The sequence below is a fragment of the Sinohyriopsis cumingii genome, chromosome 1, assembly GCF_028554795.1.
Source record: "Sinohyriopsis cumingii isolate HCF-2022 chromosome 1, ASM2855479v2, whole genome shotgun sequence".
In the NCBI taxonomy this organism is placed as follows: domain Eukaryota; kingdom Metazoa; phylum Mollusca; class Bivalvia; order Unionida; family Unionidae; genus Sinohyriopsis; species Sinohyriopsis cumingii.
Window position 1 is genome coordinate 178,218,322 of NC_142961.1, and position 17,946 is coordinate 178,236,267.

General features: G+C 37.2%; 1 protein-coding gene across 1 annotated transcript in view; it reads right to left on the reverse strand.

Annotated features, from left to right (window-relative positions):
- Positions 1-17,946, reverse strand: part of LOC149808458 (uncharacterized) — a 62,446-nt gene that overhangs the window by 34,857 nt on the left and 9,643 nt on the right. Inside the window, exons 5-8 of the mRNA XM_089977589.1 lie at positions 16,573-16,848; positions 14,257-14,410; positions 8,372-8,950; positions 5,710-5,807 (exon numbers count right to left, since the gene is read on the reverse strand). Coding sequence (XP_089833715.1) covers positions 5,710-5,807; positions 8,372-8,950; positions 14,257-14,410; positions 16,573-16,848 — 1,107 coding nt within the window. The remainder of the gene's footprint in view (positions 1-5,709; positions 5,808-8,371; positions 8,951-14,256; positions 14,411-16,572; positions 16,849-17,946) is intronic.

Here is a 17,946-nt window from a genome sequence, read left to right on the forward strand (position 1 = left end):
CACACTATTTCTCATACGTTAAACAAATATTTTCACGGTCCGATAAAAATACACATAAATGAATTTCAAATTTCAGGAACCATGCCACGATCATATTATTTTAAAAGTCACAACTAATCTCATGCCCAAAATGAAGTTAATTTCTTGTTTTGTTTTTTTTACTTTTCTCCAAATTTTTTTTCTCCATGTGTGAATGAATATACGAAATTTCGGGAGTCATGCTACGACCGCGTTATATCCGAATTCGCGTTATGGCGGGGCGCGTTATAGCGGGGTTCCACTGTATATCTCTGGGTCTTTCTGCCTCTGAACTCAGTCATTGTAAATAACAGCACATTGTCACACCACTTGGCAGCTAGCTAATGCATCATTTCTTTTGATGTACTCTCATACTGACAACATGCACATCTGGGGGGTCTTTCAGCCACTGACTTCTGTAAAGTAAATATCAGCACAGCTAAAATGATCAACTGACCAACTCATTTCCCACTCAGCAGGTGGCTGAAGCAGGACTGGCAAGTCTTTGAATTGGCCACACAGCTATTGTGTGCATATGGATGACCCCTGCATAAGTGATTTTCAGCATCCCAGATAAAAAAAAAACTGCATTGAAATATGCATGATTAAGCATTTCCGAGACTGCTGATGCAGCAACACTATCTCTTTTCTCTGGCAAATTTAAACTTAGATAAACTTATAACACCCTTGTAAAAACTTTCATATTAATGTTCTACATTCATGAACCTGGCTGTGTTTAAAGAAGAGTCAAATCTTGACTATATTCAGAAGAACAAATGATTCAACTAATCTTTCAATTCAGTAATTAATTTGTCAGTGAGAGTTCAATCAAATGGTCAACAAAATTGAAAGACAAATACATTCCCTGATCACATTAATGTTAGAAGAGGTAAAAGGAGGAGGCAATACAGAGGATCCTACCTTAACCCTGGTTACCGTGCAAGGGAAAAGACAGTATTCTCTGTATGAAGATATACTGCACTCCTAACACGCAACCAGCACAACTGACAAGCATGTACCAGATGAGACAAAAGATGCAAAAGACTTGTTCTTAACAAGCATATTCTGGGTGAATCGAGTGAAAGTTGTTCTATGCCCACAGTAGGATAAACACTGACCTCAACTGGTTTGGTGAAAGTCTGGGGTGCAGCATCCAGACCTACCAGATACAATTCTTATTTCTCCAAAGCTAGATCATGACATATAAAAGCTGAGAAGGTTCACTGTACCTGTCACCCAATGGGTTCTATTATGTCTCAGACTGAATACAAGGACCGCAGAGATAGTTCTGATTTCATGAGCTGAGATCTTCATGGGGTGTATCTGATCTTGTGAGATACTGGAGTACACCAGACATTTTACCCACTTAAACCATGATGCAAGGGCTTAGATGCATTCTCTCTCCGTGGCTTTGCCTGCAGAAAGAAGTGTTGCCAGGCCCAATGGCCCATCTCTGTCTGCTTCAAGTACTGTCTCATAGCATGGGTCTTGTATCACTGCCTCTCTAGACTTGTCAATGGAGACGGAGTGCTGATGACTGCTCTGACTGCCCACAGATGGCAACCTAATATCTGCTATGAAATCTGGTTGCATCATTTGGACCATGGAACATCTGATTTAAAAAGGAGAAGGTTTGGGTGCAATGAAATGGCATGCACTATGTTCACCTTGTATGCTTAAGCTACAGCCTAAAGTAATCACATTTTGTCTAACAGCAGCTTCAACAAGGTTCTGGTTAAAGATTAATATTGATCAGAACTGAGCAAATGTCAACAGCCATCACAGATTTAATTTAGAAAACAGGGCAAGAGATTTGGCCTATTCAGTTCCTAATGGGCAAATAGGTTTAATGAATCCTTATCATGACCAATATCCAGTCTACCATGATGCCTTATCAAGTCTCAGATCATGGAGCAGTTGACTTTGATAGTAACTGTGGCTAACTTTTTCTCATCAAAAAGCAACCCAAAATTTAGCTAACAGTGGGAAAGAGGCACTCAATGGGATAATGCAGTTTATATTACATCATTCCCTTGAAATTCACCAACATTTCTTGTACAACTTCAAAGTGGACAGCCTTCTCGTTCATGAGATCTTCTCCATGACCAAAGGCTTATATTCTTTTCTACCCTGGGCGAGAGGTGGGTTCGTCAAATGTTTGAACTGACATCCATACACAATGAAAGCTCTGGTTAGGAATGATCCAGAGAAATTCCTGCCATGATTCATCATTTTTTGTGCCATCAAATCAGGAAAAATACTTTTTTGTTAAGATCAAAGCCCAACAAACCATCTGTAAAGGGTGCAGGCATATGTGGGCAAGGAGGATAAATCTGTCACTGCAATGATCAGACCAAGCTGGAGAAACTCTCGCTGAATTCTGCTCCATTGGAAACTGACATCACAAAATCTGTAATCCATGATGCACACATGAGGCAAACAAAGCTGAGGTTGGTAAAAAAAATTCCATGTCAGGTGGACAAAATGCTGGGATGGAATGAAGTCTGACTTGACCCTATTGACTAGAAACCCTGACTCAAAAGGGACAGAAGATTGCTCCTGCCCAGAGATCAACTTAAGATGTGTTTTAGGAGACATGCCACAGTCAATATTTACGAGGTGGACTGGAAGAGAGTGGCACCACTACTCATGACCTTGGTGAACGCCCATGGGCTGGTATTAAGACTAGACTGAACAGCGTGAAATGGGTAATCTAGTACCTTGGAATCCAAGCCATAGAACTTGTATGTGTCTATTAGGTCTAAACTGACCCCAAAATTTGTTTTGTTTTATGGAAAGTCTAACTAACCTTGCCATCTTGATTTTGAACCTCAGTGCAGCCATGATCTTGTTGAGTCTACTGAGGTCCATGACTGGCCTGAGATTCTTGTTGGCCTTAGGCTCTAGAAACAGCCTGGGGAAAAAAAACTGGAAACTTAGCTTACGACTATCTCCACCTCCCCCACGGTCGATGTAAGATTATATCTCCTTCTGCAAAAATCCAACTTCTCCTGATTGGAACGCAAGTCTGTCATAGTACGGGAAGTCAAAAAGGAAGAAGTTGTCTTTTAGAGGGCTTGGGGAAGGAGAAACTTTGTTTCCTCTACTCTTTATTTAACTGCCTCTTGAACAGTATGCTGCCATCTTAATTTGAACTGAGACGGTCACCTTTGTACAGTGTTCAGTCTCTTATCTTTTTGCCAACAATCTCTCTGTTATGGTTGAGACTAATTTGGCCTAAAATCCAGTGCAGGTGGCAAGGCAAGTTGGAGAGGCAGTCATGTGATGCCTGCCTCCACATCTTAATTTTACTGTGAAACTGTAAGAGGATGCCAAAGGGTGCAGCCTGAAAAGTCAAGGAATGATGTGGCTTTAGTGTGGATGAACAAAGACTGACATCTTGTCTTATAAGACCCAAATTTTCTAACAGCTAGGTATTAACCATCATGTGGTGAGCGACCCTATTAAAATATGTGGCAATCCTAATCCTGGCATCCCATGCATGGTTGCTACCTAATATTTTGGCCAGTCAAAATGATAGAGATGCCAAGTCTATATCAGATAAAGTTGTAATCATGTTTTACACATACTTGGAGGTGGCATGTAACCACCTTACAGGACATTGGGTTGGTCATATTAATCACTGAAAAGTTCTAATCCAAGGACAGTAGGTCAGTACTAAATGTCAAAGAGTGTGAATGATACCAGTATGTTAAAAAAGACACTTCTAGCTGGAATTTGAAAAAAGAAACCCTTGCAATTGCCTGGATCCCTTATTTCTTCTGTCAGATATTTCTTGCCCTTTGCTGACTGAGGCAGTAGACAAAAGAGAGGCTGATCATCATTGTCTTTCATGTCTACTGAGGTCTTCATCATCTCAGCTTGACTTGCAGCTGACAGGGGTGGCCACTAAGAAATCAGCAAAACTCCAGAGATTTACACTATGGCTGCCTTAAAGCTAAACTCATCTGCTCCATTGCAGGGACTAGAATATTTTATGTCCTTGAGGTTATCCCTATGCTCAGTGTGGAGCAGGCATACACTCACTGCATTATACATCAGAGTAGAATATTCACGGGGACAAGGATGAGGCAGTGCCATTGTCCTTGTACAAAACTGGGTCTCTCCTCACTGGGCATGCTGTTAAGAACCTGGCGGTACGTCTGCTACATTTGGCATTGATGAAATGTATTGATGGAAAGTGTGCTGGCTAGTCAGCTCAGCTACTGGCCCAGTTATCAGATCCTCATAACATGGCGTGACAGTTGGTATGTATGACTGGGCAACAGATGGGCTTGCTAGTTGTTCGTCAAAGTCAGAATATACCCCATGCACCTGACTTATAAGCCCTATGGCAGTGGATTTTCACTCACGAGTCATTATTTTGAGTGGGTTACTAAGCCCAACCTATAATAGTATGAAATTTCCTACTGAAGTGGTTTTTTTTTAGCACTTGATGGGTGGCAAGGCTAAAACCGCAAATCTGGGTTGCTGCCAAAATGGTTAAGAACTGCTGCCCAAAGGCTAAACTCAGACATGCTGGGGGACTTATGCCAACTGGGCTGCTTAGTAAAAGGAGAACAATCTCCCATCAACTCCATTCCATCACTGAAGAAATGTGTGGGACAATGTGATACAAATTTACTTGAAGTCAACAAATGTATTAACCCCTTTTGAACTAGCTGCTCCATCTTCAGCTCCATCAGTGCCTGTGAAGAATGTGGGGCTGAGAACTCCAAAACAATTTGTTCTTCTATCTCACACTGACCCAATGTAATGGTCACAGTCATCATCACTTTCAATACTTTAGGAGTGAGGGCAACCATCATGACATTCCCAGTACATTAGCTAAAAATAACATTCTGGACTTAACAGATCTCTCTCTGCTCTCGAGACCTTTCCTTGGCATTGTGGACCAGTATGCTTTAGACTATGACACACAAACACTGCATGCTGAACCTCAGGAAAACAAAGCCAGGCACATCTCATTTGTGTCTCTGTGGCTTTACATTGCATTTAATGCATTTCCTCATTAACACCCAACACCTTCTGGAAATTGACCAAACATGATCAAAATAACAAGCTGATTATATTCACATACTTAATCAAGTAAGTACAGGCTGTGTGTGAAAAAAATGATCAAAAACACGCACCAACATTACTGTGTTGGAGCACAAGGTAAAGAACAAAACAGTCAGTAACTGTGGAGAAATGCACAACAAAAAATATAAACCTCATTTTTTTTCTTCATTGACATCTTTTACAATATTTAAAATAAAAAAGGTTTAGTGTTGACTAGGTATCACTCAAATATCACCAGAATCAAAACATTTTAGCTGGCAAAAAATTCCCCTTGCTTATCTTTTAAACATTAGGATATCTGAGTGATCAAGATGATAAAACAAAAATATGGCTAAGCAGTTAATCAAAACTGTGATATATAGGTCTTGACTCAATGAGGGCCAGGTAGAGGTTATGCTTGGCTTTAACTTGTCAGGGTCAAAAGATGCTGCAGTACACTTATAACAAATTCTGTTTTCTTGATATCTGAATATAGTGGAGTGAATAGTTATGTCCACAGACAAATGTAACCCATTTTGAGTAATTCTGTTTCAAACACAACTTTCTCCCCGCTAAATCCTTCAGATTCCAAAGAAAGGAAATGACTCCATATTATTATAGTGATATTACCTCTTTTGTTTTTGTCTGGTCAGGTGTTTTTTCTGTGTCTTCCTCTATATCATCCATTTCCATTTCTATGTCATCATCATCTTCCCTTGTTGGCTCCACTGAAATATCATTATCATCATCATCCTTCATAAGAAATTATATGGAATACATGTTATACATGCATCTACATAGGTGTATATTACACAACGTCTCTTATAACATTCAAAATCTGACATCGTAACATGGGATTTGAATTGTGGCATTTATTTACGAAAACAACCTTCTTGGAATGTGGTCCTCTCAAGATGTAGTTGGAATAGAAAGTGATGTATTTGTGAGTTATTGACCAAGAAAGTGATGTATTTGTGAGTTACTGACCAAGAAAGTGATGTATTTGTGAGTTACTGACCAAGAAAGTGACCAAGAAAGTGATGTATTTGTGAGTTATTGACCAAGAAAGTGATGTATTTGTGAGTTACTGACCAAGAAAGTGATGTATTTGTGAGTTACTGACCAAGAAAGTGATGTATTTGTGAGTTACTGACCAAGAAAGTGATGTATTTGTGAGTTATTGACCAAGAAAGTGATGTATTTGTGAGTTATTGACCAAGAAAGTGATGTATTTGTGAGTTATTGACCAAGAAAGTGATGTATTTGTGAGTTACTGACCAAGAAAGTGATGTATTTGTGAGTTACTGACCAAGAAAGTGATGTATTTGTGAGTTATTGACCAAGAAAGTGATGTATTTGTGAGTTACTGACCAAGAAAGTGATGTATTTGTGAGTTATTGACCAAGAAAGTGATGTATTTGTGAGTTATTGACCAAGAAAGTGATGTATTTGTGAGTTATTGACCAAGAAAGTGATGTATTTGTGAGTTATTGACCAAGAAAGTGATGTATTTGTGAGTTATTGACCAAGAAAGTGCAGAACATAAAACATTTTGCTGCTGACTAAGATGCCTTCTGTTTTTCATTATCAGCAGTTATCTTGGTACCCAATAAAATAAATACAGCATTCCAATTTTTATAAGGCCACCCCATCTGTAGCAAGAAAAGGGTAGTATAAGGATTCCTTTCTAGATTATACGTCTGTGAGTAATAATTACATATACAGTGTGAAAGGCATACTGTAACTAAATTTTAAATATTTAAAATTTTAATTTATAATACACTGGCATATTATGGAATCGGTATGATAAAACTTATATTAATGTTATTTAAAATAATTATTATTAATCATCAACCATCATGCAAAACTACCTTGCTAATAAAATCAGGATACAAAACATCTGGTTAATGATCATTGTTGTTCATTCCCATTTTGTAATTGCGATAAAATATACTGGCATGGGACCAGTTCTTGCTGCATATCAGTTGTTGCCATACAGCTAATATGTTGCTAATATGTTGTGAAAAGACATAAATTTGTTGCATGCATACCTGCTCTGCATATGTCAGACTTAAATATATATCTGGTACTGAGAACAATAATACAAGTATTCCCACAGCATGAAGCAAAGGTCTGGTGATTCTGTCACCACTCCCTACCCCTTGTCTGAACAGATACATAACTATACTCAAATTGTCCAATATTATCAGGACTCTCTTTCTTTGGATGCATTCCACCCAAGCATAGGAAGTTGAGGATGGCCTTCATTTCCAAGAGGCTGATATGCACATCCTTCTCTTACTGCATACACATGCCAATGACCATTATGGAGTCTGGTAGCAAGTATGTCCAAAACCTAAAAAATGGCATCTGAGCAGATTGTTATTTCCAGTTGTGTGGTTTGTAAAGGTATTCCCACCACTTGCTACTCTCCATCTTTCCACTGGAGAAGTTAGTGCTTGATTTTGGTCAAGATGTTGTCAGGGGAATTGTCCTCCTTCTGGATACTCGAGTTCAAGGGATGTAACATTACATAGGGCAATAATGGATATTGTCAGCATGTATAATCAGTCTCTCTAAGATATGCTGTCAGTAGTGTTAACATCCCATTTTATAGGTTACCATCTTTTGCAGAATGCAGCAATATGCAGAATCAACTTACAAACTTTAATACTTTTATCAAGCTTAAGGAGTGTTTCTTGTTTTTGTTATTTGGCTCAAAGAGGGATCAAAATGGCTATTTCAAGTGAAGCTTTTGAGCATTCAAAATTCCTCCCTCATTCCCTTAACCTTTGTCCCATCTCACTGAAGAGAAGTCTCATTGCTATAATATTTGAATCCAACTTGGATTCTGAAACTGTTAATTGTACATTAGATGCTAGAATGAATGCTAATTAAAAAGGAAACCTAGATATTTACCCATATGTTAAGTACACATTATCAGCAAACACCCAGCATTACTTCATGATTTAATATTCATCCCAGATGAACACTCTAAATACATGAAAACATGTAAGAAGATCAAAGAAAATGTGTCCCAAAACTATTGTCATTGATGTAAATTACTGAACCTGAATGTCCCAACTTTTATAGTGGCCCAACATATATGGTAAATATGATCCATTCTGTTCAACAATATGCAAGTACATGACAAACCTGTCATGAGGTAAAACAGCAGGAAGAATATGCCCTCTGTTTCCCAATAAAGATCCATTTAAACCCTTTCATATCAAATTCACAACTAATGTTATGAAGGTAGATTGAAGAAGAAACACAAAAAAATTATCTTTACCTTCTGGCTTGTCCAGTTCCTCCAGTTCTTCTTTGGTCAAGCCAACTTCTTGGGCTCGTACATCTTTAAAAGCCAGGATTTTCTCCAGGGCATGAGGAAGCCTAATTTCCTTTCGTTCTTCATCCTCGTCTTCAGGGCTCTGAGGAGGTCCTCCTGGCGCCTGATTTCTTGGTGGGCCTCCAGGAGCTGTTGGTCTGGGCCCATGTGTTTGTGGTGCTGGACCCCTCAGCCTCATCTGCTGTTGATGAGGAGGCTGGGCCTGAGGTGGAGGTTGAGGCCGGCTCATTTGAGGTGGAGGTCCTGGTGGATGGGGGTGGCTTGGGGCTGGAGATGGCATGGCTGGCATCATTTGTGGTGGCATATTACTGCCACCTGAAGACTGTGGAGGCATCATCTGTGGCATACCAGGCCTTGGTGGTCCTTGCATCATGCCCCCTGGGGCAGCCATCATACCAGGAGGAGCTGATGTAGGGGGTGGGCCACCTGGAATACTTCCCTGGGGTCTAGGAGGAGTGGGCATGGGACCCATACCCACTGGGGGCTGTCCCATTCCCATAGGCATTGGGGGTTGCATCCCACCTAAAACGATGAATAAAAAACAATCTTATATTGCTTTGTGAGTGTATGTGTGCATGTGTTCTTTCTCTCAGACATTAAAGTCTTTATGGATAAAAACTATTTTTTAATATTCTGTGATCATTAAAATATACCTTAACAAACAAAAAAAACCTACAAATGGCACATTATAGAACTGCACTGTGTTTAAGTCATTAAGGTCAAAAGATGTAATTTTGTGTCATGAGGCAGTACCCTTCTAGAGCCTGTGACATTATCACAATTTATGATAGACCCAAAAGGGTGGAATCAGACAAAATAGCTTTACACTGCTGGCAAGTAATGAAAACATTCAATGCACATTCCAAACAATAAATCTGAAGAAAAATACCAACACAATTTTGAGAACTGATTTTCTTTAGTAAACAAAGCAGCGGTTTCTGAGGTTTTATCTGGATTTTATAAGGGGCCCCAAGTGGCCAAGTAGTAAAAAGTGCTCACCGTCACAGATCATTGCCATCACACCTCTGTCTGCATGGGTTCGAGTCTTGGGTTCGGCCAATGTGGGTATGTGAGAAAGCTTGTCAGTAGCTTCTTGTGGGTCAGTGGTTCTTTCTGGGGTTATCCCCGGTTCTTCCTCCACCATTTATACTGAGTGCCATGTATAGCCTATCTTGTGCTGAAAAATGGCATTAAACCCTATAACAATTACAGCTACAACAACTAGATTTTATACCTCCTGACAGATTTAAAGCAGTCCTAACAAGACTTTACAGACAGCTGAACCTTCACAAACAGGCAAAAATCATAGGTCCAATAATCAAAAAGGTTAAAATCTCACCTATCTGTATAAATGCAGGCCTAATAGTCAGTCACAAACAGTCTTACACATATAAGCAAAAATGATGATAAGAAAGTCTCTTTGATAGAAATGTGCTTGGATTCAAGTATAAATATAAAAAACTTTCACTTCTACCCTCATCATAAGTGAAAATTAAAATAAGCTTCTGGCCTTGAGGACTTATTAGTCCTCAATGCAGATAACTAAAATGTTTATGTAAAAGTCACATTTCTTCTTAAAGTCAGCAACCCTGACATTTGATCTTTTGATTCCAAAATCAATATTCTTCTTCCTTACCCCAACTGCAAGCAATCCATAAAATTTGGTCCAGGTCTGTTATGCATAACTTTTGACATAAGTGACAATGGCCACTGACCTTTGAGACCAATATCGATAGGATTCTCCCTTACACCAAATGCAAGCCATCCACAAAGTATGTTTCAGATACATGATGAAGAACTAATGTTATCATGTGGAAACTTTAATTTTATTCAGTGCCATCACCTTTTATCTTTTTACCCAAAATGTCAACAGAGCTTTTAATTTTACCAAATGTCTGTTATCTGCAAAGGTTTGTGAAAGGTGGGTAACTCAAGTCATTGTGCAGAATATTTTTCACTCAGTGATATTAGAACACTAAGTGCTGGGTTAGAGAGCCTGGATCTGAATTCAGTTTTATTTTTGTTAAAAATACTGAACAATCTCTCACGTGGTAAAGAACCAATATTCCTTTCATAACCCGACAAAGAGGAGGAAATTTATATCTTACAGTTATTGGGTCTTTTAGCTGGGAAATAAGATGAAAAAATCAAATCTATCCATGTGAAGTACATTGTCAGGTAGAGTGGAGTGCCTATTTGATACTTCTGGAGTTATAATTTATCAGCAGCTTTTCCTGCGACATGGTGCATCATAAGACAGAGACAACCTAATATGTACAATGATGGAGACATTTTTCAAAATATAGAATGCAACTCCTTTATGAATTCCAGTCATCACTGATGCAGTATCAGCTTAAAAACCCATACAATTATGCCAACTTAAGTTTATTCAAAGTATTATCAAGCAAATAAATAAAACGTTTTCTCATGGAATCTACTGTTAATTCTGGTAATGAAAGAAAAGCACTCTGACTTTGCCCTTTTCGTTGTCAGTCTCTTACAAAGACTGGGTACAACTTTATGTCACAATCATTACTCCTGTCTGTTGCAATACTAAACGGCCTTATTTTCATAACTTCTGCAATTTTAAGTGAAGTATCTTCTGCTAAACTCCTAACAATATTAGATGATTTTGTTCTTGCACATGCATATTTTCTGCAATTTTGGAATCAGGAAGCATCATCAGAACAAAGGACCAATGTAGTCTTCTACCGCTAGAGGTTGTCCGTGTTTTATTAAGAACTCGGTAGATAATGCAACTGCATTTACAAAATTCATGTCCACGATTTAGTTCTGCTGTATAAAAAAGTTACCTCAGTCCTGGAGTTAAAAAACGAGCTAATTCAAGGTTTCTTGTTTTACCACCATGACCAATATTAAAATCCTTTCCATGCAGCCTGCAAGGGGCATGAAGATCCCTAGAATGGAATACTTTTTTGTGTAATTCATGTATTCATCTCTGAATCGGTTTTTCATCTTTTCCTAATCCATCTGTGAAATTATCTGAAAAATATTTTTGCTCTAACATGCATCGACTAGATTAAATTTGAATTGACTTATAGCACCAAATACCTACAGACTGGTTCTGTTCGGAATTAGAACAAAGAATCTGCGAGCAAAGATTACAAATTAGAAAACCAGTCTGTTCTCTCCTAACTAAGCGATACAGCTGCTATAAATAGAAACCGAGGTCAAAAGTTGAAAGTTGAAACCAGCATGTTTCTTGAAGTAGGGCAACTGCTATAAATGGAACATAAAACTGTTACGACAGTGCATGCAAGTCTTTGGACAAGCGTACTCATGTCGTAGTTATACAGAAGCCGTCTTTTCTAGAATACGGTCTGTGGGATTAATGGGATGTTAATAAAAATGAGAAAACAAATTATTAAATTTTTGGGAGGGGTATATACCGAAAAGGCGTGATCCGAATACAGTTACATGTAATGCGTAATTTGGTGGAAAAAAGCGTAATGGTTGGCATGTATGCTTTTGATCTTGAAATCAATAGGATTCTTCCTTATCCAAAGTGCAAGACACCTGCACAATTTTTAAATGTAAATGGTTGAGATCTCAGCTTGTTGTGCTGAAACAATTTTCTTTTTTCAGTTACAATGACTGTGACCTCTGAGCTTTTGACCCTGATATCAGTTGGGTTCTTCCTTGCCCCATGTACAATCCATCTCCAAAATTTGCTAAATGCAGACAACTCAATGACAGATAACATCAGAATGTATTAAGCTCTGTTGTACTGCAGGCATAGAAAAATTATTCATTCCATTTAAGATCTTCAAAACAATATTCTTGGATTCCATTCTTTGAACTTATCATTTTTCATTTTACCAAATATAAATTTAATAATTAAATTATTATCTCATGTTTAATATCTTCAATGTATTCATACTTCATAAACATGATTTGACCTTTGTACTTGGGTGCATTAGCAGAAATACACATAAATGTGGGGTTGTTTATACTAAAAAATACTAAAACTTTTTTCTTCACATACTGATAAAAAATATAATTATTGGGAAGGAAAAAAACAGGGCACAGTTTCAATGTTACATTTTGATATCTATTGTCATAATGTTCAGCATAAAAAATGTTGTTTCATAATTTAATGTGAAATATATTGATGAATTGCCAAGTTTATGATTTTAATAAATTTAAATAAATGAATGGAAAAAAAATGTACAGCTCTACAAATTAGCTATGCAAATGTAAGCAAAAAGAAATGGATATTTGTTGTTTGAGTACAATTTTATAAGACACATGCTAAAGAATTTTATGTCATACAATTCATGTTACATTTAAAAGTTTTCCAAGAATTTCATATTTATAGTAACTAGCTCATGTTGTTTAAGTTTGAAACACCAATCAGGTGCAATTTTTCTTTCATAGGAATTTTACTGAGTAAAAATGAACTGGCTTTTTTTGGTGCAGCAAAAGGTAGAAGGTACCATAGAGATCTTTGTCCTACAAATTTAGTAATATCACTGAAAATATCCAGCTGATGTTGTGATTGTATAATAGCAGGGACACCAAAGAAGCAATTTCATTTATTTAACCAAACATTAAGATCAGTTTATGAAAACTGTAATGATTAATTGGCTCCAGATGTAAGAAGATGCCAATTTTGCTTTTTCATTTACGAGTATGAAACACATCAGATGTCTCTTCAAATGAATAATCAGCTTTAAACATTTAAGTTGACTGAAGTTTTATGCATCTTTGATTTTAACTTTTACTGGTTATTTTTCTTGATTTGGGTAACTTAAATAACTGCATCCTTTCTTACAGTCATAACAAGGATTTTTCTGTTCCATTTGGTCACTGGAAGCATCCTGTCTAATTACACTGTTTCTCTGATGCAAGCTTGGCATTTGCAATTTCCATTCTTTTATAAATTTAATGTGATATCAAACCCACTAACACATTTTGGCAATAATGTAAAATATCAATTTCATCTGCCAGGCAGCAAAACCGTGTGCTTTGTATGATGCCAATCTTTCATACATGGGCAGTGTATTACTGTTGTCAAATAAATACTAATTAAAGATGCTGTCAATATTTTTTAAGATTCCAAGATTTAATATTCTGACACCAAACCAATTTTTAAAAAATTGCAGAATACTGAAAAGGAAATTCTGTTTGTGATTTCTTTCCTGATTAGCCTCATGATTGGGTTAACAAATGTACATTCTACACAAGATCAGACATCACTGTGAACATAAGATATTTACATAAAAATCTGGCTAATTCTGGAACATTATATCTGTGATGCAAATGTTACATCCCACTTGTAAAAACCCCTTTGTGCAATGTTCAAACTATGACAGAATGCTTGTTGCAGGGCCCAATGTGCCCATCAAATTTAGTTTAAAATCCATTCATGTCAAGCCAAAGAACCCAGACGTGTAAACTGTTAAGAAAAAAGACATGTTGTGATGAGAGTCAAAATACCTCTACTGCCTTAATTCATAACAAGCACCCTAAGGGTGAACGGATGAAAAAAAACTGCATAATGTGCAAAAGAGTTTGATATGCATGACTTTAAATAAATTTTCTGGAGTACTTGTATATCACTATTTCCATGTGAGCAAATTCATACAATCACACAGCCTGGCAGCATATCTGGATTAAGGTCCAAATTATAAAAATAATCTGAACATTTATTGCAATTTTTTTATATCTAATTCTATTTACAAGTTACAAAAGCTTTAAAAAGGTCTCTTGAAATTTTTTATCAAGAGTACCTTTACATAAGCATTCAAATCCTTTCGCTAAAGGTTGACAACTGTGAACATTCATCATAGGACAGAGTATTGTACCTGGAGGATGTTGTTGCTGTTGTTGTTGTCGTTTCTGTTGTTCTTCCCGCTGGGCCTCCATTACTGCAATCTGCTGCTGTCTTAACATTTCTTCTTCTCTCTGACGACGCTCTTCCTCCAGCTTCTGCAATGCTTGCTTCTGTGTCTCTAGCAGCTGGAAGCAACAACAACAAAGGGAATGACAACAATATGTTGTGCATAAAACTTGTAAAGTACAGCTTAAGCAAAGTAAGCAGGCAGGCTGACCCTTTAATGTGAGTTTAAAAGCATCTTGTTTCTTTTAAATCTACATTTAGTGTCTGGGTATCCTAATTATATACATTAAATAAACAATCTGGACATAGGCTTGGGGCAGACTAATCTGTTTGCTCCTCATATACAATATGCTGGTTCTGGCCTGCATGTCAAACTCACACCCAGTTCATTTATTAACTACTTAAAGATAAATGCAAACTTAACCATATTCCAAATTGAAATCATGTGGGACAAAATGGTATTGAAATAATACCCCCCCTCCCCCCGCACAAACAATGAGGATAATCTAGGGTGTGGATAAATGTGCACACATATTGATGATAAAATGATTAACAGTCTGAGCTTCTGCTCTGGCAGATTTGACGGAAAGTCCCTTAATCCCCAAGTGAGACTCAGATCATCTGCATGGCTGATATCTGCCCTAGTAGCCAAATATAGGTTCGGCAGTTTGCCAAGAATTTGGGTCAGCAGTATGCTCTCTGCAGAAATTTCTCATTTCTATAGTGCTAACTGCATCTGTTATGAAAAGGTTTCTCTTGTAATTTCATCTATATCTGATGGCACAAATGCATAAATTGTCTAATACTGAATAGCCATAAAACAATACACTTTGGTCAAATTCCGTTCAGCTGGGTTTTAGGAAACCTAATGCTGATCCAAGTGGATGAGTAGTGATAAAAAGATTTTCAAGATGGTCACAGTGGCAGCTATATTGGATGTCGAAAGTGGACAATTTTCATTTAGGACCAACTTGACATAACAAGATGTCTTCTGGAGAAAACCTCATATTGATATGACCATTCAGATGGAATAGCTATAACAACCATGGCAGCTGTACTGGATGTCAAACATTTTCATTCACAACCAACACAAGGTCAGAAATCTTTCCATGAAAATCCCATGTTGATATGATCATCTATTAAGAAATAACAAGATTTTCAAGACAGTTAATGTAACAGCCATAATGGATGCCTGAAGAGCATAATTTACATTTAGGATCATCATAAGAAAGAGAACCTCATGTCAATATGACCATCCATTCAGAAGAAACAGCAATTTCAATATCTGAAGGTGGCGTAGACAAATTTGGGCAAATGCAAATGGTTGGCAGCTAAAGTTATTACAAGGAAGTTGGTAACAGAAAGATAGACAGACAGACATAACATAATGTGCCCTGTCTTATGGCAGGCATATATAAAAAAATCCGATCATATTAAAGAACTGGATCAATAAATAACTTTCTAGCAATGCGTCTCTTTTATGGTCACTAAAATTATGTGATGAAACTATATGCACAACAGAAATACGAGTGTCTACCTGTAGGAACAATTCTTAAAGTTTGTAATGGGGATAGACATCAGTAGCCACCATTTCATTAGGGACCAAGATGTACCAGGCTAAATTTCCAAAAAGGGCACAGATTGATTTGTGGAACCTGTTTTTCAGAAATACCATAATATTTGCTAAGAAGCTGGATCCAACTGCAAACTGCTTAGAAATGATCTAGTGTGCCAGCAGATCTGGACAAGCTGGATCCAATTGCAAACTGCTTAGAAAGGGATCTAGTGTGTCAGCAAATCTGGACCTATGCTGTTGCATCTGTACCAGACTAAGTGAAAATATATGGCATTCAAACTGATGATTTCTGGGAGCTTAATCTTATTTTCACATCCTCCATTGCAGGCAGCAATACATGTTTTGTTCAGTTAGATTATACCTCACATGGGAATATCCATATCTGTGTTGAGAGCATATATTATTTTTAATTATTTCATCAATTAGGATAAAACAATCACCAAGAATTTATAGTTAGCCCACTAGTATTTCACCACAATTTTATGCCACTAATATACTAAGATTAAACAGTTGCTCAAATATAATTGTGCTAAGATAGTGTTATTTACAAAAATCCTGATTTTTCTCACCAATGTAGGATACTATGATATAACCTCTGTGCATGTTCAAATGATCCAATAGCGATATAAAAATATTCCTTATAATAAATGAGGCTAAACCATACAAGGACTGCAAAAGTGTTGACAATATTAACTCCTACCATACCTTTGTTTGCTGTTCTCTGAGTAGTTCTTGATGCTTCTCATGCTCAATCATCAGTTGCTGTTGTCGCACCTTCTCCATCAATTCAACATCCCTTGGTGGACCAGGTGGTAATCCCTGCTGCTGCTGCTGTTGCCTTAAGATCTGCTGTTGTTGCTGCATAATTTTCTGCTGCTGTTCTAACAGCTGCTGTTGCTGCTGCTTCATTTGCTGCTCCTTCTCCTCTGCTATCATCTTGTTTTGGAGGGCCACTTTCTGCTGAAGCTCATCTAAAGGTCCCTAAATATATACATGTACAAATGTTGTAAACTGAACCACGATTATGTACTGGCTCTTGTCATGACAGACATTCCCTGTTGTGCTTTTGAGGTTTTATCAGTTCTTCAACAATAAAATTTTTCAGTTAGTCATCTGATGGTCCATGAAAAAGTAATGTTATAAAGTAAATTTATCCTAAACAAAATATGCACATTAAAGGGTGGGGATTTAACATATACACACACACACACACAGTTGTCTCCTTCTAATAAGTGATCTTCCAAGAGGGCTATTCCTTCTGTTTGGAGGATACCACAGATGTGAGTAATTATTAGATAGAATGTAAGAAAATGGAGACACTAATTTTAAACATTTAATATTTTTTATTGAAACATCACATGCTTAGCATGTAATCAATATATATATATATATATATATATATATATATATAGACATAGTAGACAGATACAATGAAACCCCACAAACCAGAACCAAACCCTCCATAGTCCTACCCACATATATCGACATCACTTATACAGACCTGCCAACCCTGATGAGTCCATCTCAGTAAGGCAGTTGATTTTTTTCCGTAAGTTTGACCAGTTTTCAGTAAGGTGTAACAAAATACCATAAATTGTTATTGTATAGCTGGAAAACATAATTAAAGTTCGTTATTCGGAACATGCAGCGATGATAAACATTATGTCCAACTGAAAAGTTTGTAAAGTATGCCTAGACTTTATTTACCACTAGTACAGTTGCACAAATTTTAGTTCCAAACTCTATGGAGCTCAATGGCTTGTTGCTATCTCTCAACTTGATGTAATTCTTGGAAATTCTTTTCTCCATTTCACATGACAACGGCAATCATATTTCCAGCCATGAATCATACTCAAATTGGCACGTGTTGTCCAATAAATGTAATTGTGTCCCTTCCAGCTTATATTCACAAGAATCTGAATATACCTTTTTATTTTTCTGTGTTGATTATTAACACTTTTCAAGAGGCTTATTTCCCCACTTGTCTTAAACATGCATCGCTTGCTGTACGCCATTTAAATTTTTTATGATCAAGTTTGATCATGCAGACGCTTTGCATGAATAAATCTGTGCAGTTTA